Consider the following 21,972-nt stretch of genomic DNA (forward strand, 5'->3'; position numbering starts at 1 on the left):
CTCTTTTATCTCTGAACAGTTTCTCTTTTACATCCAATTATTGTATACGAGTCTCAACATATTTTTTTAAATATTAGTCATTTTTTTTCATGAATATTTATCATTGTTTTCAGAAATTCCTTGTTGTATTTCCTTATTAGCACAATAGAAATGGCCACTGATTCATTGTAATAGCTTTTTAAATCTACATTGCAATGTTTTGAAATGAGGGCTTTTATTTTGAAGGTTTCCTCACTGAAAAACAGGAAAGTCTCTGCACATTATTTTAATAGTAGCTGACCTTAAAACGCTCTGCTACTATTATTTTGCATCTGCACCGTGAATGTTCTCTTCCTGCTTCCTCGCACTTTGACTTTGGGGCGGGTTAAAGCGAGTGTATCATGTTTATGTTAGCTTGGGGCACTGCATTTTTCCCGGGATTGTTCTTCATATCCAGGAAAGTGCTTAAATCAGCTTTCAAAAGTTGGAATGATGCAGATGTGTTTGTGGTCAGCGAAAGGTAGGCTTTATTACATTAATATTTACATATGCATAACCTAGCTAGTTGTTGTCCTTGAATGACTTCACTAGTAAGTGACAACAGGTATTTCAGTGAGCAGATGTCTAGTTATATCAAAACAACTCTGGATATCAATCTATCAGAACTGAACCACAACCTGGATTTACAGGAGACATTGAATTTGGCGATTCTCCTTTAAACCCAGGAGCCATCCAACTTGCAAATCACGAGCTTTTCAAGCTTAATAATGTCAAAATACGTTCGGTACTTACCAAATAATGTAGATTCATTGAGCAACTATCGTCATTACAGCCGCAACGGCCGATGGACTTCCAAAAAAGGTTTAAGTAAAAAGTTACGTGTACCCGAAAAAATGCCTTATCTGGAAATAATATATTGTTTAGGACCAAGTGTGGATGGGCCAAATACCTCTTCTGTACCTCGTGCAATATTTGTAATATAATTTTAAATACACAAAATATAGCCTATCTACAAATATACAATCACTAAAACGTAGCCTATATTGTCTACTTAACCCTTTAACAGGCACGCCAATAAATACAAATGTGTTTATTTTAAATTAATATCAGAACAAATGAAAAACCAATTGTGTGCACTTTCATAGCCTCATCATATATCCCATCTCTTTGCAAGGTTGGTGTCCTCCATCCACGCCACTCTGGCTACTATTGCTGGGTTCATTATTGCTACTGCCTCCAGTGATGTGATGTCTGACAGGTAAGAATTCATATTTTGATTATTGCCATCAAACCAGCAATCATAACGTGTAGTGATTGAGTAATCTCCCCCCCTCTCCTCTGAGTGAGACTTGTACCAGTGATACTTTTGTTTGCCGGCTGAATGCACTACCCCCGGTGCCATAAAAACAAGCTTTTGGGGCAGAGATACAAGACTGACCTGTACAAGTGCCCATCACTAGAGTAATCTCTAGAGATCCAAACTTCTCCCCTACTGCAGGTTGCAGAACATCTTAACACTGTGGTCAACTTACACAACCATTCTCAATGATCATATTGTCATTATCAGCAGGGGTTTGCTGTGTTTATTTCCTTAGTGACTGAAACTGTATCTCAAATATTCATAGTACTCTATACATGATCATCTCATACCAAACACTATTCACATCACAGGTTATAGATTAGAATAGGTAGGCTTCTAAGTGCACTGTGCAGTATTATCAGTATTATATAGCCTTATAAGCCTACAAATATCTGACTAGTCAGCTGGCATTGATGATCAGTTTATGATATAGTTTGTCATCGCTCAAGAATTCTACTTTATAATTAGGGCCCTGCATTTTGGTGAATCATGTCACATGACCTCGATTTTCCAGCCTTTTCCTGAAATGAGAATTACACCAAAAAGGAAAGCAATTGTCTGAGGATGGTTCTGGACCATCTGACATAAAAGGGGACCGTTTGTTGAAAAAGCTTTAAAGGTCATGAACAGTCAATCATGTTTTCATGAAATTTGATGATACTTGGATGAAAACAGATGAAAGTATGAAAAATTACTGTTGCTTCTACAATAATAAAGTTACTGGTCGGTCCCCTACCCTGTGTCATAAGTACCGACTTGTAACCAACATCAAAGAAGACTTGTTTGCAGGTTTATATAGCGAGATGGCTACTCTACTGATGCCAAAATTTTACTGTAGGGTCTCAGCAAATATAATTAAAAGTTGACCCTATTAATCTATGGCAAAGATACTTATATTTCCCCTTTCATCTGTGTCTGGGGTTAGCTATTTATTGGCTAGCTAGGTCTTCAGCCAGCATGGAACAAAAGGGGGAGGGGTTGTTCAAAACTCCAACGCAGTTGTCAAGTCAACACCTGTCAGTGCTGCTGTGAACCGCCTCACAAGAGACATGCCAAATGGAAGACGTCAAACATTTTTTATACATAATTGACGCAATTTCAGTGTTTGAGTTGCTTTGTGTATCACCAAATTTGCTTGATGATTTTACTGCAACACATCCAAGTTGCTTGACATGGGTGTTTCAAAGAGCTGTCACTCAAGGCGAGCTCATGAATATATGCTGCCCGCCCACTCAGCCTGTCTTCAAACTTCCTGGTAGTTAACCATGAGAGGAATAATGACTTTTTCTCAAATGTTGAGCATTTCTATCCAAAGCAAATATTTAATGTTTGATTATTTTAGTCACTCAAAAGGTTATTTTACATGCGAATCAGAATGACTGTTTGGGACCTTTTTTTAAAAATAAATGTTCAAATCCAGGTCATGTGACATGATTAACCAAAACACAGGGACCTATTTATAATACTTTACTAAAAGCTCCAAAGTTGCATTTGGTGGAGGAAGAGGATTCTGTGATTTCTATAAGGATGAAGTCACATTTCTATTTGTTTCGCACAACACTCGATTTTTTGTTGTAAGTGCTTACTTTCGTCATGATCCTAATGTACCGGTATGTCACCATCTTCTTTAGGCACAGACTGACCAATGAATTTGTGTGGTTTGGCGCTCCTTACATGGCGTTTGATATTTACGCCATGTATCTGAGTAACTACCACAGTCAAAAGGTAAAAGGGCACGAGGCGTACAGAAATCACTCCCTCCTAACCATCAAGCTGTTCCTCCTCCGGCATCCCCTGCTGGTAGTCCATCACATGGTCCTCCTCACGGTCTTCATGCCCACCATTCTGGTGAGGAAGGAACACAAACATTACTGGACCGTAACGTTAGGCCTGATGTGTTATAACGGCAGTTGAAATTTGTCATTATAAACTGGTTTGTTCGAGCCCTGAATGCTGATTGGCTGACAGCCGTTGTATATCAGACCGTATACCATGGGTATGACATTTAATTATACTGCTCTAATTACGTTGTTAACCAATTTATAAGGCACCTCGGGGGTTTGTGGTATATGGCCAATATACAACGGCTAAGGGCTGGATACTCAGCGTTGCGCTTAAGAACATCCCTTAGCCGTGGTATATTGGCCATATACCACACCCCCTCAGGCCTTATTGCTTAACTATAGTCCAGTTTCTGTTATTGAGAATCTGCTGTGTCATCCTCAAAAGCTGGCTGTGCTCATTTCTCAGTAAGTTAGTGTTTAATATTCATATAGGGCTGTTTTTTTCTCAGTTCCTCAGGACTGGTCTAGGTGGAGACTTCTTCATTGGCTGTTTCTTCATGGCAGAATTCAGCACTCCCTTTGTCTCGTTAGGAAAGGTTCTGATCCAGGTAAAGCCACACCCAGATTCATAAACCCCTTTGTTTTTGGTTGTGCTTTAGGAAGTCTGAGCATAGTATTAAGTGTACTGTAACTCGCCGTACAATTAGTAAACGTTTCCTATATTTTCCTCTCTAGTTGGGACTTGAGGAGTCATGGCTTCACAGAGTCAACGGTGTGATGGTTCTGCTGAGTTTCTTCACCTGCCGTGTCCTGCTCTTCCCCTACATGTACTGGGTGTATGGTCAGCAGTACACCATTCCCTTCCACAAAGTGCCTTTCCATCTACCGCTCCACTGCAACTTAGCCAACCTATCCATACTGGCACCTCAGATCTACTGGTTTGTGCTGCTGTGTCACAAGGCCTATCGCCTCTACCTGCGTCAGACTAGGTCAAAGGGTCAACTTGCTCACAAAGATGGCTCAAAAACAGATTAGAGTTGCCATCTAATTCTATGGTTAGCAACATGTAATGTCAATTATGCTTCTTTTGCTGCTGGTCTTCCATGCCATGAGTTGGCAGTTATTTCAATCCTTCCCTCTGAAGGAACGGTCTGTGTGGAATTTAGGACCTGCAACTGCCTATCAATACAAAATGACCGGTATTTATCAAAATTCTCAGGGGTCAGTGTGTTATACTGTCTGTACTACTACAGACGCAGCTCGCAGGAAATATTTAGTGATTTATCAGGATAACTTTCCAGCCGCAAATTATTGTTCAAAGTTTACTTGAATATTTGTTAAAGATTGCACAAGAATACAGATTTGACATAGAAAAATTAAGTAGAGGTGAAGCACTGAAAGACCAAGCTTTTGTCAAGTTGTAACCTGGTCTTGTTTCCTAGTGTGGATGAGCAAAGTTTTTCAATAGGTGAGTTTTGATTAATAAACCATTGAAAGACATGCAATTTGTCAGTTTTTTTTATTTTTTATTCAAAATAATTGTATTTTCAACACACGGTCAGAACACATTTTTATTTGAGGCTGGGAACAATAAACCCTCATTCAAGTGCTGTCTGGAAAAAAGTACATCAACCTGAAGATGACAGCTGAGCAATTTTCTGATGCAACACGGCCTTCATCTCGGCGCTCTCCAGGTTGTCTGTGATGGTGGTGAAGAAGTGGCGAGTGTTCTCGGTCTCCAGGTGGGAGCTGCTGCTGGGGTGTGCGGCCAGCACTGCCTCGTAGTGGGTCAGGATCTCCAGGGCACACAGGAACAGAGACTCGCACTGCCCGCCGGGCATCATCACTTGAACGTGCTGAACATGGCAGAAGAGCTGGCTCAGTACAAACAGCACCTCCTGGCTGGCGGTGGTGGTAGCTAACCTCTCTTCCTTTGGGTCTTTGGGTGAGGTGTTGGAGGAAGACGGCGACAGCTTTCCCCTCAGGGAGTCTATGAGCTCCCTTGTGGCGCTGGCGTACAGCCGCCCCACGTGGGCCCAGCCCTGGCAGGGCAGCCAGTCCTTGCAGCTGGAGCCGCAGAGCAGCTGGAGGACACGCAGCAGTAGCACGGACAGACGCAGCTCGCAGGAGAAGGCCCGCAGGTCCAGCAGGGGGAGAAAGTCCACATACTCCAGAGAGTAAGGCACGTGGAGCCGGCCTGAGCGGAGCAGCTCTCGCATGGCTCTCAGCAGCCTGCCCCACTCGGCGACGGTGCACCAGGGTAGGGTCTGTGTCACGGCCACCAGCAGGCCTTTGCTGAACATGTTGACGTCGTCGGGCCGGTGCTGGTCCAGAGCCAGAGAGGTCAGCATGGTGTCCTGAACCTCGTCAGAGAGAGCGCAGCACTCCATCCACGCCAGCAGTCCTGTGCCCTGCCCATACTGGGCCAACTTTAGGCCAGACCACTCCTGCTCCGGCAGCTCGCACACAGCCAACAGTGAGGACGGCACCTCGTTTTTGAAGTGATCTCCCCACACTACCTTCAGATGGAAGCGAACAGTCCAGTCCAGGGCCTCCACTTTATTGTAGAGCCAGAAGAGGGCTCTGGACCAGGTGTTGGGGGCTGAGGCCACCTCCCGTCCCACCACCTTGCCCAGTGCAGTGAGCACAGTGACAAGCATCTCCTTGGACTCCATGGATAAGTGACGGGGTTCACCCTCTACAGGAAGCTCCCAGCACCGGCAGCCCTCGTTCAGAATCTGGCAGAGGACGTAGAGGAGGGGGAACGGGGAGCAGTTCATGACCCAGTGTGGAGATGGATCCTGGAATTCCAGAGAAAAGGCAGAGTGGAGCAAACGCAGGCACAGCTCCAGGCTGCAGGTGCTATAGCCAGAGGAGGGGGAGAGGTGAGGCAGGACGAAGGCACACACAACCTCTTCAGGGTGCAGGAAACTCTGGCCTCTCTCTGAGCTCTCCGAAATGCTCGGCTGCATAAGTGCAACCAGGAAGTGCAGGAACTGGTCCTCCTCCTTAGCCGAGGACAGTTTAGTCATGGCAGTATCTTGAAGACAGCTGCACAGTAAGCTCCCCGCAGAGCTGCCTGTCCCCTCTGTGCAACCGGGGGCACTGCCCCTCAGCCCCGAGAGCTGCTGGAGTATCTTGGAGAGGAGGCTGTGGGCCCCATGGTTCACCACCGCCAGATGGCAGCACCGACGCAGGGTGGCCTCTGGGTTCTGAAAGGCCACACGGGCTATGGCGGCCACGGCCAAGCTGAGGTTGTTCTGCACCGCTCCCCCCTGGATGATGCAGTTGAACGTCATGTTGAGCTCCTCACTAAAGCCCTCCGTCACAGCCAGGGGCAGAGAGCCCTGGAGACCCCTCTTGGAGCAGGTTAACATTTCCGCTAATGTTGTGTTTTTCTCAGGTAAGGGGAGCTCTGCGAAAATGTTCACAATAATGTCCTTCAGCTTTCTGCAGTGCTCTACTTCACTATCCATTTGGCACTTTGCAATGAGAGTGGAGACTAATTTCATGACAATATCCTTTCGCTGGAATGCGTTTTTGTTTCTCTCCAGACAGCTGATCCACTCCTCCATGCTCAGGGACCAGCTCAGTTCAGTGGCAAATAGCATAGTGAAATCTTGGAAGCCCTCCAAGCGGTGGTTAATGATGGCTACGGCTATGTGGGCCATTTCCCCAGCGTTGCTCTCTGTGTCGGGGAAGGACAGTGAGACTAACAAGCCTCTCAAAATGCTGTGCACATTGTTCAGTGTCTGCTGCTCACCCTCATCCATGGTCTGAGACATGGACCGTTCCTCTAGGGACTCAAGCACTCTGGCCAGACTGTTCTTCAAACGGCGTGTCATGTCACTGGGGTCCCCGCTGTCGGTCATCTCCAGCAGCCCTCTCTTCTCCCAGGCCTGAGTGAGCTGTGAGACAGTCTGCAGGGCTTGCATTAGTGTCATTCCACAGGGTTTAAACTGAGAGGGTGTGTGGGCTGCCTTCAGGTCACATTGGGCCTCGCTTATCACCTGGACCAGGTCAAACTTCTCTATCCCAGCATGCCTCTTTCGGACAGTCACTGCACTGGTCAGGCTCTGAAGTTGCACCTCAGCTGGGAGGATGATAGCTTGGTCTATCAGATGTGAGGTGTACAGGGAGTCGAGGCAGTTGGATAGGGCACGGTAGCAAAGGTCAGAGGTGCTCAGATGCCCTTTCATCTCCTCCAGAGCATGAAAAAGAATGGACAGCACATCAGTGGTGGACGATGGTGATGTTGGGGTGTCTGGGTCTGACTTGAACCTCTTGGCAGCCTGAGGTGAAAGGCCGGTGGTGTAGGTGAGGCTGGTCCACCGGTTAGTAAAGACCTTATCTAGGTCATCCTCCTCTTGCCTTCCCCCCCTGCCCTTCCACAGCTCCCACCACACCTCCAGCAGGACACGGACATCCTCCTCAGTGCTGTTTTGGGTAACGTGTTGAACTAGCTTCTCTAGCTCTGCACTCAGGTGGGCCGATGGGAGGCAAAGCAGCAGCTGGGCGTAGATCTGAGAGAAGCCTGTCAACTTGACCAGCTCAAACATCACTGTTCGGTTAATGTCAGGTAGGCTGTTCTGTAGAGAGAAGAATGGATTCTCCCTCCAGCCGATTTCCATGTCCTCTTCGCTCTCCCTCCCCAGTAATTTGCTCCATAAGATGCAGATGATTTTCTTCTTCCAGCGGACACTGCTCAGACGGCTACCTCGCTCCTGCCCACAGATTTCTCTGACAGCCTGTAGAATTGGGTGGCCAACCTTACTCCAGTCCTCCTTCTGTAGGGCACTGAGTGACGCTGGCTGGCATAGCCTGTTGGCCAACAGAAAGCCTCCCTGGAGAACGGCAGTCTTCTCACAGCTCAGCCAGGAATCTGAAAGCACAAGCAGAACAGTGAGAACGAATGAACACACGAGTAGACTAGAGAGTAGTTAGTTCAGTACAGAAACCAGGTTGCCAAGGGTAAATCCATTTGAATTTAATCACTTTGACAGCATCCCTTTTGTTTAAAAAAAACGTTGCATACTTGTAACCTAATGCCAAAACATTCCAGAGATAAAGGAGCTCAAAGTTTACCCATTTTTCATACCCCACTATACCATGTGACATCCATGTCTTCATCACCGGAAAATATAAATAATATCAAACTCAACCGTTTAAAAGCTTACAAAGACTGTTGCAAGCTTCAGTTGAGACAATATGTTCTTGGATACAGGGTGGGTGTCATTTCAATCATAGAAATAGAATGGACCTATTCTTCAGACCATTGCAATTTAGCTGGTACGCCATTGAAATTTGACCTTCAACTTACCACCACGCTGATCTGCCCATATTCAAATGTCAACTGAAAAGGTGCCACACCTATAATTTCTCCCCCATGTGGAAGCTAGGTGAATTGCAACGGCACTAGGCTACATTGAAAACAAAATCTCCCCCTCCACCGCATCCCATTTCCCCGTAACATGGAACAGACTTGCGCTTGAGCCTTTTACTTTAGGTTTTGGTCCACCAGCTTCAAACAGATGTAGAAAAAATATTTTTCTATTTGAGATTTCACAGCGATTTAGATGGTACAATGATTCCCTACACTATTCAGTGCTTGTTTTTTGTTGTTGTTTTTTTTAGTCATTTAGCAGACGCTCTTATCCAGAGCGACTTACAGTAGTGAATGCATACATTTCATTTTCATTTCATACATATTTTTTTTTTCTTCGTACTTGGCCCCCCGTGGGAATCGAACCCACAACCCTGGTGTTGCAAACACCATGCTCTACCAACTGAGCTACGGGGAATTGAGCGACAGTGTAGAACTTTAGCAACCAAGAAATGACAGAGCGAATTCTACATTGGCCACTTGACTCGATTTCCACTAGATAACACAGCCAAAGTCAAAACAGCTTTCCCATTTTGACATTGGATGCCTCTCAGGCAGGAGAAATCAATAAGCGAATATCACAGCCAATCACAACACTGGAAGGTAAGTAATACTGTGAAACACACCATCATTCCACTATTACTGCAGATATTATGGACATTTTCTGAAATTACAACGCAATTTAAAAAAAATAATTGTGGCACCTTTAAATGGTCACATCTATACTATTATCTATGAGGATTAACAGTAATTTAAAACAGATATTCCCATTCAAGTCAACATCCCAACCATCTTTGTGGTACCATTTGAAAGTAGAAATTTTAACTTATTAGTACATTTATCAGCCAAAACATGACACCCACCCTGTATTCAAGAGTATGTTGTGTCTCAACCTATGGCAGTCAAAAGAACCTCAGATGATGTAAAATAGGGTCGAAGGTACAACTTACAGTACCAGTCAAAAGTTGACAACTACTCATTCAAGGGTTTCTTTATTTTGACTATTTTCTACATTGTAGAATAATAGTGAAGACATCAAAACTATGAAATAACACATATGGAATCAAGTAGTAACCAAAAGTGTTAAACCATAATAGTTTATATTTGAGGTTCTTCAGAGTAGCCACACTTTGCCTTGATGACAGCTCTGCACACACTTGGCACTCTCAACCAGTTTCATGAGGTAGTCACCTGGAATGCATTTCAATTAACAGGTGTGTCTTGTTAAGTTCATTTGTGGACTTTCTTTCCTTCTTAATGCATTTGAGCCAATCAGTTGTTGTGACAAGGTTGGGGTGGTATACAGAAGCTAGCCCTATTTGGTAAAAGACCAAGTCCATAATATGGCAAGAACAGCTCAAATAAGCAAAGAGAAATGACAGTACATCATTACTTTAAGACATGAAAGTCGGTCACTCCAGAACATTTCAAGAAAGTTTCTTTAAGTGCAGTTGGACCCGGGATTGAACCTGATCTAACGTCTCTAGAGAGACCTGAAAATAGCTGTGCAGCGATACTCCCATCCAACCTGACAGAGCTTGAGAGGATCTGCAGAGAAGACTGGGAGAAACTCCCCATATACTGGTGTGCCAAGCGTGTATTGTCATACCCAAGAAGACTCAAGGCTGTAATCGCTGCCAAAGGTGCTTCAACAAAGTACTGAGTAAAGGGTCTGAATACTTATGTGAATGTGATATTTCCGTTTCTTATTTGTAATACATTTGCAAACATTTTGATAAGGCTATTTTTGCTTTGTCATTATGGGGTATTGTGTGTAGATATGAGGTTTAAAAATAAATCAATTTTATAAGGCTGTAACAATTTTTGTTAAATGTCAACGGTCTTAATACTTTCCAAATACACTGTATGTCTCATGGTATAGTTGGGTATGCAAAATCGGTCAACTTTGAGCACATTTATCTATAATGTTTAGCCACTCGGGTCCAAAAAGTCAAACGGGCAAATATGTATGAAAGGTTTAGTTCAAATCAAAAGGTGTCCTGTCAAAGTGATTCAAATGGTTTTACCCCAACATATCGATACACATTTCACTACAGGTACTACTGACAGTAAATAATGTCTATTCAGTGTCAGCTCGCTAGTTATGCAAATGCCTACAGCTAACATGCTTATAGCTATAAACAAAGCACATGCATTCAACTGAAATCTCATAGCAACCTTGAGTCATCATTGTGTTCGGGTGAGGCGCAGGTCAGTCTTCAATGTGAGTCCGTTCATCCACGCTGCACCCAACAGCACGCCAAGCCAACTACAACGAAGAGCACGTGCACACTTTTCTTCAATTCATTATTATGCTGATTTACAATAAAAGGAGACAAGTACGTTAATCATTTAAATATATACTTACTTTCCAATGCGATATTACAAGAAGCCAATAAAATAAACGTGTTGAACTTTTTTTCTTCGTCTTCGATCATTCAAAACAACTCGTCGTACGTCCGCGTCACGTGGTCAGGATGTGTTTTCATTGAAGAGCGACGAAATGTATTTTCAGGACTTTACAGCGCCGCTCATGGTATGGATGTATGGGGGGTTATGTTTAGTTGCAGTTTTTAAAATGTTATTCCTCGTTCACATATTATCTGATGATATTAGTTTACTATTACAAGCCATTGTAAAAATCTAACGTTAACGTGTCTTACAGACAACTGCACGAGCAGATTGCATTTTTTTTCTTCACTTGCGTCAAATTTCCGAAATGAAAGTGAAAGTTCTTGGAGTCGAATGGCGCAGCGAAAGACATCTCCCGAAGACAGTTTTGTAACATTATGCGTTTAAACGTCAACATTGTTATCTGTTTATTTCTCTGTGCGGGTAGGCTACCTTATGAACTATTTTTTGCGAGTATTTCTCTTTCCCTAGACGGTTTCACGCATGCTGTGCTCATTCAGAGTTCTTATGAATGAACTATTTGTTAGCCTATACTTATGATTGATTTTTAAAGGTGAAGTAAAATGTTAAACTCATTGTGATTATTCTACTTATTCATCTATTTGACAGAGGTGCCAGGAATCCAGTCTTTAGAACAGGTGCCTTGGCTGCCCTGTATGCTGGTGGATGAACGTGTAAAGTTCAATGATGAGGGACATGCTGAAACCCAGTACCAACACAGAAACGCTGGGCTGCAGTTTGGCCATCCAGGAGACAGTGCATTGAACCCTAATGCCATCACCTTCCTTGTTACAGGTGAATGAGAGAAACAGCTAAACAAATGTCAGCTTTGGTTATGTTTTCTACGCTGATGGTTCATGTTTGGTGTTTTAACACTGAGAGGTGCTCTTCAAACCGTGTGTGTGTTCAGGCTCTAAGGTGGACATGAGGAAGTACATTGAAGGAGCAGTAGTGGAGCATCAGCTGCAGTGTGAGATCCGCAGGTACAGCACAGAGGGTATCCAGGTGCGTTGGCCAGGTTTAGGAGCCCAGGATCACGACATCTGGTTCACCTGCACCTTACGGCACACCGACGGCCTCTTCGTCATCACCAGCTTCCTCAGACATACCCCTGCCACGCCCACACCTGGCCAGGCAGACTACCGCAACTGGGCGGCCATCGCAGACAGAGAGATGCTAACCACCTCAAGTAATTCAAACGTTGGATTCCGTCTATTTGTAATGTAGTAGATCTCATGTCAAACTCATTCCACGGAGGGTCTGCAGGTTTTCTCTAAACACTTTTTTAAAAACCTTTTATTTAACTGGTCAGTTAAGAATAAATTCTTAATTACAATGACGGCCAAACCCTATCCCGGACGCTGGGCCAATTGTGTGCCTCCCTATGGGACTCCCAATCACGCCCGGTTGTGATAAAGCCTGGAATCGAACCAGGGTCTGTAGTGACGCCTCTAGCACTGAGATGTGCTAGACTGCTGCGCCACTTGGGAGCCCAAAACTTGATTGATGAATTAAGGCCACTCATTAGCAAGGAACTCCCCTCACCTAGATGTCTAGGCCTTAATTTAAAGGATGAACCAAAAACCCACAGACACTCGGCCCTCTGTGGAATGAGTTTGACACCCCTGCAGTAGATGTAGACTGTACTCTGGTCCAGTGCTTCCCATTCCTGGTCATGGGAACCCCAAGGGGTGCACATTTGAGTTTTGAGCCTAGCCCTAACACCTGATTCTAATCAAATGCTTGATAAATTGATTAGTTGAATCAACTGTGTTAGTGCTAGGGCAAAAACAAAAATGTACACCCCTTGGTGTCCCCTGAACCAGGATTGGGAAGCACTGCTCTAGTCTGTAGCGTATGTCAGTGGAGGCTGCTTAGGGGAGGACGGCACAAACTAATGGCTGAAACGGAGCTAATGGAATGGCATCAAACACATGAAACCATGTGTTTGATGTATTTGATATCATTCCACCTATTCCGCTCCACCAACCTCCTGGTGTCAGTGTTTCCTTTTGTACCCTTGTTTATTTACTTTAGGGAGTTGTTGTCTTGAGTTATGATCTATGTGTGAGTTACATTTTCATGTAAATTGTAAAATACTCCTCTCTCCTGAAAGTCACATTCTGTGCAGTATGTCTATGTCACACACACAACAGAACAAGTCCCTAGCTATAACCTCCCTTTTTTCCCTCAAATTCCTCCCTCTCCCTCCTCTGCCCCCCTTCCTGCCCTGCCTTGGCTGTGACCTGTGTCTGTGTGTAGCTGTGATGCTAGTCTTCACCCGCACTCCCTCTGTGTGGGTGGGCCTAATGAAGCAATCGAGCCTGCACTGTCAGTTTGACGTGGACCACAAGGCAGCCGACCTGACAGTGGAATGGCGTTTGCAGCGACGCAGCGAACGCACCACGCTCTTCAGCCACTCCAGCCGCTCGGGCCAGAGAGAGGGGGGCGGGGTGGAGCTTAAGGGCATCGGTAGGGGCGACGCATCCCTGACGCTCCCCCTCACCAAGCAGAGCAGCGAGGGGACGTATGTCTGCCTTGTCTCGGTGCCTCCGCTGTTTGGCAGCCATGAAATCGCTCTGCACATCATGGGTAAGGTGGAGGGGTTAGGGGTCACGGGACATGAGGCAGATACATTTAATTGTTGACACTTTGCTCACTCATTTGCGCGATCATTGAAAATTGAAAGGATAAACAAATGACTTATTATCACTACCTGATATGGTATACATATGTATGAATATGTACATATCTATGACATGATAACCATAACAACCAATTAAAGGTGTCATAGACTGCCATTTTGATCTCCCGGTATATACCGCCAACATCCTCATTGTAATGCCAGTCATTTCTGACATCGTCCCTCAGAGCCTCCTCGCGTGTCCCTGAACGTAGACTCTGTCATCTCCTTGGTGGACACGGAGAGGCAGAAGGTGGTGTGTGAGGCAGTGGGCTACTACCCCCTGGACGTGGAGATGGAGTGGTTCAGGGAGCCCAGTGGTGGAGGTGGAGGCCTCCTACCAGAGAAGCTGGACACTGTCCTGTACTCCAGCCACCGCCACCACCAGGACGGGACCTACTCTCTGTCGGCCTTCTTCCTGCTCCACGCTTCCCTGCACGACTCGGGCTCCAAGTACTTCTGCAGGGTGTCTCACAGCTCCCTGCGCATGCCCATCCGCAAGAGCTTCACCCTCATCGTCACAGGTTAGGTGGTTTAGGAACTTCTCATGAAGTCTTCAAGTAAAGGTAGTTTTCTCAGGCACAGTTGAGTACCTTACAACCCAATCTGATTATGTACGGTGATACAGTATGTGTTCATACACATTTCTGCAGATTTACAGAAGCATATTTTATATATACAGTTGAAGTCGGAAGTTTACATACACTTAGGTTGGAGTCATTAAAACTAGTTTTTCAACCACTCCACAAATTTCTTGTTAACAAACTATAGTTTTGGCAAGTCGGTTAGGACATCTACTTTGTGTATGACACAAGTCATTTTTCCAACAATTGTTTACAGACAGATTATTTCACTTATAATTCACTGTATCACAATTCCAGTGGGTCAGAAGTTTACATACACTAAGTTGACTGTGCCTTTAAACAGCTTGGAAAATTCAAGAAAATTATGTCATGGCTTTAGAAGCTTCTGATTGGCTAATTGACATCATTTGAGTCAATTGGAGGTGTACCTGTGGATGTATTTCAAGGCCTACCTTCAAACTCAGTGCCTCTTTGCTTGACATCATGGGAAAATCAAAAGAAATCAGCCAAGAGCTCAGAAAGAAATTGTAGCTCTCCACAAGTCTGGTTCATCCTTGGGAGCATTTTCCAAACACCTGAAGGTACCACGTTCATCTGTACAAACAACAGTACGCAAGTATAAACACCATGGACCACGCAGCCGTCATACCTCTCAGGAAGGAGATGCATTCTGTCTCCTAGAGATGAACGTACTTTGGTGCGAAAACTGCAAATCAATCCCAGAACAACAGCAAAGGACCTTGTGAAGATGCTGGAGGAAACATTTACAAAGGTATCTATGTCCTCAGTAAAACAAGTCCTATATTGATATAACCAGAAAGGCCGCTCAGCAAGGAAGAAGTCACTGCTACAAAACCGCCATAAAAAAGCCAGACTACGGTTTGCAACTGCACATGGGGACAAATACCGTACTTCTTGGAGAAATGTCTTCTGGTCTGATGAAACAAAAATGGCCATGAAGACCATCGTTATGTTTGGAGGAAAAAGGGGGAAGCTTGCAAGCCGAAGAACACCATCCCAACCGTGAAGCACGGGGGTGGCAGCATCATGTTGTGGGGGTGCTTTTCTGCAGGAGGGACTGGTACACTTCACAAAATAGATGCCATCATGAGGTAGGAATATTATGTGGATATATTGAAGCAACATCTCAAGACATCAGTCAGGATGTTAAAGCTTGGTCGCAAATGGGTCTTCCAAATGGACAATGACCCCAAGCATACTTCCAAAGTTGTGGCAAAATGGCTTAAGGACAACAAAGTCAAGGTATTGGAGTGGCCAACACAAAGCCCAGACCTCAATCCTATATAAAATTTGTGGTCAGAACTGAAAAAGCGTGTGCGAGCAAGGAGGCCTACAAACCTGGCTCAGTTACACTAGCTCTGTCAGGAGTAATGGGCCAAAATTCACCCAACTTATTGTGGGAAGCTTGTGGAAGGCTACCTGAAACGTTTGACCCAAGTTAAACAACATAAAGGCAATGCTACCAAATACTAATTGAGTGTATGTAAACATCTGACCCACTGGGAATGTGATGAAAGAAATAAAAGCAGAAATAATTCATTCTCTTTACTATTATTCTGACATTTCACTTTCTTAAAGTGGTGATCCTAACTGACCTAAGATGGAATTTTTACTAGGATTAAATGTCAGGAATTGTGAAACTAAGTTTAAATGAATTTGGCTAAGGTGTATGTAAACTTCCAACTTCAACTATACACAGTTGTGTCAAGTTTTCTGGATGTCCTTTGGGTGGTCGACCATTCTTGATACATACGGGAAACTGTTGAGCATGAAAAACCTAGCACCATTGCAGGTGTTCACACAAACCGGTGCGCCTGGCATCTAGTAACATACCACGTTCAAAGGCACTTTAATATTTTGTCTTGCCCATTCACCCTCTGATTGGCACACATACATAATCCATGTCTCAAGGCTTAAAAATCCTTCTTTAACCCATCTCACCCCCTTCATCTACACGGATTGAAGTGGGTTTAACAAGTGACCTCAATAAGGGATCGTAGCTTTCACCTGGATTCACCTGGTCAGTGTATGTCAAGCAGGTGTTCTTAAGGTTTTGTGTACTCCGTGAATATAGTCTTCAGAGGATATTGATCCAAACACATACCATACTGTATGCAGCACCAATTCATGGCCACTTGATGGCAGCCCCAATACATACAGTATGTACTGTAATATGCTTTGAGAGGAGAGCATACCACAAAAACTGCATTGACTGATAAAACTTTGGATGTTGTGTTTTATCAGAGGTTGACAGTTGGAACTTCCTGTGGTTGTTCTTTGGCTGTGGATTCATCCTTGTCATGGTGGCCACTTTGTGTGTGATGCTACCCCGCCTGAGCTCAGGTGAGCGTCTCTAGTTCACCACAGACTCTGTCCTTTACCTTTTAGTCATTGCCAGGTTAAGTTTGTTAATGAGTTCACCCAATTGAAATATTGCTAATTGTTGTTTGCTTGCTAGGACAACCTTTTGAACTTTTACTGTTTTTCTTTCACAGCAAGAAAAGCAAACAAGGTGGGTACATCTTCATACATAACGCGGGTGTGTGCGTTTTCAAGTGTTATTAGTCGTATATACGGGATACACATGGTATACATCATCAAAAGAAATGCTGACTTTCAGATTTTGTCTCGACAATGAAAGATAAGAATATGAACATAAAGTAAATGGCAGTAGAATACAAGAAACATTTTAGCATAAGTATAATACAGGAAGGCAAAATATATAGTCCAATATTTACATGTGTATTGGAGAAGGGGGGAGAAGTGTTTAAACTGAGCAGTATAGTAAGAGTTTGGTAGCAGCAGTTGTGATGTGTGTGTGTGTGTGTAGAATGAATGTAGGGTTGTCACGATACCAGCATCGCGATACTCCGAGGTATCGTGGCAAGGAAACAAAACGTGAAGCAGACTACATTTCCTGATGGAAAACAGTCCTAATGTTGGAAACAAGCAGCCTTATGTTGTCACCCAGAATCACATGTTTCTTTAACAAGCTATAGCACACAATATTTTACATAAAGTAGTCTGCTTTGTGTTTTCCTTTTTGCCATGGAGAATCAGGTATTGTAGTATCGCGATACTGGTATCGTGACAACCCAACATGACTGTATACGTGTGTGTGTGTGTGTGTGTGTGTGTGTGTGTGTGTGTGTGTGTGTGTGTGTGTGAGAGAGAGAGAGAGAAAGACTTCCCTGCTCATTGTGTTTGTACTGTGTCTCTCCTGTTCAGAGAAAGCCCTACTGAAAGAACATGCCAGAGTGGTTAGAGCTGATCTCCATGGATACAGGCAGTCCATTCCTACCCTCCTTCTCTTCATCTCAGTACTTCTCGATCAGGGGGTTTGTTTCGGGAATGTGGGTATAGTGTTTGTCCATCAAGTCATTTGATATAGGGTAATGTTTCTCCTGACTCTCCCATTATAAAAGTACAGAAGATATAGAAAGATTGATCATGTGTTTTTCATTATTTGAGAATGAGGGACTATCCCACAAGGTCATAGCACTGCTCTATGATAATACCACTAGCTTAATTTTTCTATAAAAAATACTTGACATGGAATAATGATTGTCTTTTATAAAAATGCATGATCATGTTTGATATGAAAATATGCACTAAGAAATGTATTTGTATGAAGTTGTTGTTTTCATTTGAATTTAATAGTTGCTGCTGTTTTGACTGTTTTTGCTCTAGAGATTTCTACTAAGTTAGCGGATCAGAGAGAGTGTGATATGTGTGATGTCAAATCCAATCAAGCTTTATTTATACAGCACATTTCCGACATGGAATGCAACGCAACGTGCTTCACAGGAAGAAAACAAATAAAAACAATGAAAATAAAAACAAGAGGATAAAAACAAAAAGAATAACAATGAAAACTGAAACACTATAAAGCACCCTAAGGAAAAGCAATGCTAAAAAGGTGTGTTTTAAGATCTCTTAAATATGTCCACAGTTTTGGCCCCCCTTGGGTTCTCTGGCAGGCTATTCCAGAGGCTGGGGGCATAATAACTGAAGGCTGCCTCTCCATGCCTCTTGGTCCTAGGCTTTGGGATAGTTAAAAGGCCAGTGCCAGAGGACCTGAGGGACCTACTGGATGCATAACTTAAAAGCATGTCTGACATGTATTGGGGTGCACAATCGTGGATTGATTTAAAAACCAATAGAAGAATCTTAACATTAATTCCACAACTCACAGGCAGCCAGTGCAGAGACCTTATGACCTGTGTAATATGTGCTCTCCCTCTGGTCTTGGTCAGTACCCATGCTGCAGCATTCTGTTTGTTTAGCTGTTGACCAATGGCTTTCTTGGGCAGACCAGACCAGACAGGAGAACATTACAGTAGTCAAGCTTGCTTGTAATAAAAGCATGGATGAATCTTTATGTATTAGCCTGCGAGAGAAACGGCCACACCTTGGCAATGTTCCTCAGGTGGTAAAAAGCTATTTTGGTCACATTCCTAATGTGTGATTCGAAATTGAGTTCAGAATCTAAAATGAAGCCTAGGTTTTTCACCTGATGTTTTATATTTATTGCCTGTGAATTAAAATGTGCGGCCAGATTCTCTCTGTGTGCTTTGGCTCCAACAATAAGTACCTCGGTCATGATTTAGCTGGAGGTTAGCTGAAGTTGTGAGCTGTCCAAGTCTTTAAATCACTAATACAGTCTAATAATATATCCTTGGAGCTAAAATCCTTTGGTGCCACAGAAATGTAAAGTTGTGTATCGTCTGTGTAGCAGTGAAATGAAATGCTGTGCTTTCTGATAACGCTGCCAAGAGGCTCCCCATTTGGATGTGGCCTTTCTCAACCTTACTGGAGCTCTAGCATCAATGGTTGCTCTTCATTTCCCATTAAAGTTGTCAACTAAATCCTACAGAGGACTGCAGAATAGGTGATGGAGTATTGTTCATGCACTCAATAAAATCTGTAGCAACTTCAGCGTTTTTAAATAGCGTTTCTTAATAATATGTTCAACATGTGCTGTGGTCAACAGGGTTAAAAAAATCCACAGTGGTGATCTGATACAGCAACATCAACAATAGAGGATATGTCAGTAGAATGCCCCTTGGTAATAACCAGGTTCAGAGTATGGCTGTGGTTATGGGTGGGCCCAGTAACAAGTTGGATACAGTCCATAGAGCTCAAAAGATTAATCAATTCAATGGCCTTGGAGTCAGTCTCTTTGTCAACATGAATATTAAAATCACCCAAAACAATGATTTGATCATAGTTCTCAAGGACGATAGACAATAGTTCAGAGAAATCTGTAAAGAAACTGGGCCAGTGCTTTGGTGGCCTATACAGGGTTATGGCCAGCACTGGTGGCTGACATTTAAAAAGTATAGCATCAAACGAAGTCGCCAACGAAATGTCCTTACAGCTGATGGCATTAGTAAAAATAGAGGCTGTCCCCCCACCTTTTTTCCCTTTTCTGATAGAGTATGAAAAGCTGTAGTTCAATGCGTTTGACACACTATTGTCTGTCTTCTGCTGAAAACCAATCTGTTTCCTAGCTGGAAGCCTCATAGGTTTTGGAGTATTCTTGGTTATAAGGTCTTTAGTACCCTACAAATGGAGAAATACTGTGCCAAAATGATATCTCTCAGTTGCTACATAGTCAAGTATACCATAAACCGGGGTACTCAAGTACTATTTGAGAAGGTCTGGTCATACATATTTCCGAGGTGGCAAAGGTCCGGCTGGATAATGTAATTTATCGGCATAGTAACAAACCCCCATCTCGCAACCCATGCGACCCCAAACTGCACTGCCCTCTTGTTGGCGGAAAGCTAATTTCCTGCAATTCTATGCATTCTTCAATGTCTTATGTGTGATTATATGATACCAGGGGTTGATGCCCAAAACATACTCGGGACGTGCGGTCCGTATTGACCCCGTTCTGAGTCCGGATCCAGTCCACGGTCCACCAGTTGAGTATGGAATCCATAAACACTTCACTCTGGAATGGCAGCTGTTCTCAAAAGGCATGTTGTACACCCCCCCCCCCCCTTACCCCCATCCACCCAAGTCCCCACTCACCCTCACCATCACCCTCTCTTACACTTATTCAACCCCTCATTCACTAGCCGCTTTTCCACTTTCAAGCTTTTATATATATATATATATATATATATATATACTCAAGTGAACCTCCCATATTCTGCCATTCACCAAGGCATTGAAGAGATGTCCCATATCCCATCCAGAAAATGATTCTTCAGTGTTTCATGCCACTGCACGGACGGTGGGTCTTGAGAAGCAGAGCTCCCCACCGCAGCACTTAATTTCGCCCAAGAGTAGATGCTCAGTGGCTGGTTCTGGGTCTACAGTCAACAGACAGGCATGCACTCCAGAGCTGTCCAGTGGAGTACATGCCAATGCCCTGCTAGTGCAAATGCCAAGCCATACCTCTGGACTCTAGTGTTGGCACATGGGGAGAAGTGTGGCTCTGGAGAGGCTATCATCACAGAGCAGAGCCAGTGTAAAGCTGCGTGCCTGGTGGTTCAGGAGTCAGCTGAGGGCCAGGGGGGCTCCGCTCTGCCACACAGCCCAGCTCAGAGCTCCACCAGTGGAAAGGGCTGTAATGGGATCAGGAGGCTCAAGGATGCACAGAGTAGACCCACGGGTAGTTCTAACTAAGCATCCGCTTCCTGTAAACTATGAGGATGCACAATCTGGGGTCTTACTGGGGTCAGGATTGGTTGTGGTCTATAGACATTGAACAGTGAACCATCATATTTTTGTATAAAATATCTAATAATGAAATAGAAGGATTGTTGTTTTGAATTTCGTCAAGTTAGTGTGAGAGAGGTGGAAAAACGATGGTTATCCATCAATAATGATGAGCCACCAGGTATAGACAACCTTGATGGGAAAGTCTTGAGAATGGTAGGGACTGTATTGCCACCCCTATTTGGTATATATTTAACCAAAGCCTAAAGGAGTGTGTGTATCCACAGGCGTGGAAGGAAGCTAAAGTCATTCCACTGCCTAAAAATAGTAAAGCACCCTTTAGTGGCTCTAACAGCCGCCCAATCAGTTTGCTGCCTGTTCTTAGTAAACTGATGGAGAGGATTGTTTGACCAAATACAATGCTATCTTTCCGAGAATACGACTTTCAGCATGCATATAGAGAAGAGCGCTCAACTTGTATTGTGACTCTGATGATTGGTTAAAATCAGTGGATAATAAGATGATAGTTGGAACTGTATTGTTATATTTCAATGCTACCTTTTGTGTTATTGATCATAAATTGTTATTGAAAAAACAAACTTGCTATGGCTATACATCACCTGCCATCACGTGGTTGGAGAGTTATTTATCCAATATAACCCAGAGAGTGTTCTTCAATGGAAGCTTCTCTAACATCGTCTATGTACAGAGTGGTGTCCCTCAGGGCAGTTGCCTTGGGCCGCTACTCTTCTTTTTTTTTTACAAGTGATTTGCCACTGGTCTTCCACAAAGCTAGAATGACTATGTATGTGGATGATTCCACACTCTACATCTCAGCACCCAAAGCCAGTGAGCTCACGGAAATGTAAAATAAGGAGTACAGTCAGTATCAGAATGGGTGATTTAATAATAAACCGGTCTTAAATACATCTAAAACTAAAAGCATTGTATTTGTTTCAAAACATTCTCTAAGACCTAAACGTCAACTGGAGTTGTGTATAAAGGGTGTGACCATTGAGCAAATTGAGGAAGCTAAACTCCTAGGTATAACATTGGATGGTCAATTATCATGGGCAAGTCATATTGACAAAATT

At 43.7% G+C, this 21,972-nt stretch overlaps 3 protein-coding genes across 4 annotated transcripts; 2 read left to right on the forward strand and 1 right to left on the reverse strand.

The window, feature by feature from the left end:
- The first annotated feature begins 321 nt into the window (after nucleotides 1-321).
- Nucleotides 322-4,623, forward strand: LOC115163092 (protein FAM57A). The gene is made up of 5 exons (XM_029714697.1): nucleotides 322-499; nucleotides 1,154-1,237; nucleotides 2,971-3,187; nucleotides 3,633-3,731; nucleotides 3,859-4,623. Exons 1-5 carry the CDS (start codon nucleotides 381-383, stop codon nucleotides 4,156-4,158), a joined length of 819 nt encoding a protein of 272 aa, XP_029570557.1. The 5' UTR covers nucleotides 322-380; the 3' UTR covers nucleotides 4,159-4,623.
- Nucleotides 4,624-4,644: 21 nt separating this feature from the next.
- On the reverse strand, nucleotides 4,645-11,000 carry LOC115163090 (gem-associated protein 4). Of its 2 annotated transcripts, none has more exons than XM_029714694.1 (3): nucleotides 10,875-11,000; nucleotides 10,685-10,775; nucleotides 4,645-8,005 (listed from the first exon to the last, which is right to left on the reverse strand). In XM_029714694.1, exons 2-3 carry the CDS (start codon nucleotides 10,695-10,697, stop codon nucleotides 4,752-4,754), a joined length of 3,267 nt encoding a protein of 1,088 aa, XP_029570554.1. In that variant the 5' UTR covers nucleotides 10,698-10,775; nucleotides 10,875-11,000; the 3' UTR covers nucleotides 4,645-4,751. The 2 variants fall into 2 exon arrangements, with proteins under 2 accessions (XP_029570554.1, XP_029570555.1); XM_029714695.1 differs by having other exon boundaries at nucleotides 10,685-10,798; nucleotides 10,875-10,999.
- Nucleotides 11,001-11,031: 31 nt separating this feature from the next.
- On the forward strand, nucleotides 11,032-17,839 carry LOC115163091 (tapasin-related protein). The gene is made up of 8 exons (XM_029714696.1): nucleotides 11,032-11,341; nucleotides 11,528-11,713; nucleotides 11,829-12,107; nucleotides 13,181-13,510; nucleotides 13,790-14,125; nucleotides 16,451-16,549; nucleotides 16,702-16,718; nucleotides 17,435-17,839. The coding sequence occupies exons 1-8, from the start codon at nucleotides 11,296-11,298 to the stop codon at nucleotides 17,447-17,449; spliced, it is 1,308 nt and encodes a 435-aa protein (XP_029570556.1). The 5' UTR covers nucleotides 11,032-11,295; the 3' UTR covers nucleotides 17,450-17,839.
- Nucleotides 17,840-21,972: the final 4,133 nt, after the last annotated feature.

Source organism: Salmo trutta, chromosome 26 (genome assembly GCF_901001165.1).
Source record: "Salmo trutta chromosome 26, fSalTru1.1, whole genome shotgun sequence".
Classification (NCBI taxonomy): Eukaryota; Metazoa; Chordata; class Actinopteri; order Salmoniformes; family Salmonidae; genus Salmo; species Salmo trutta.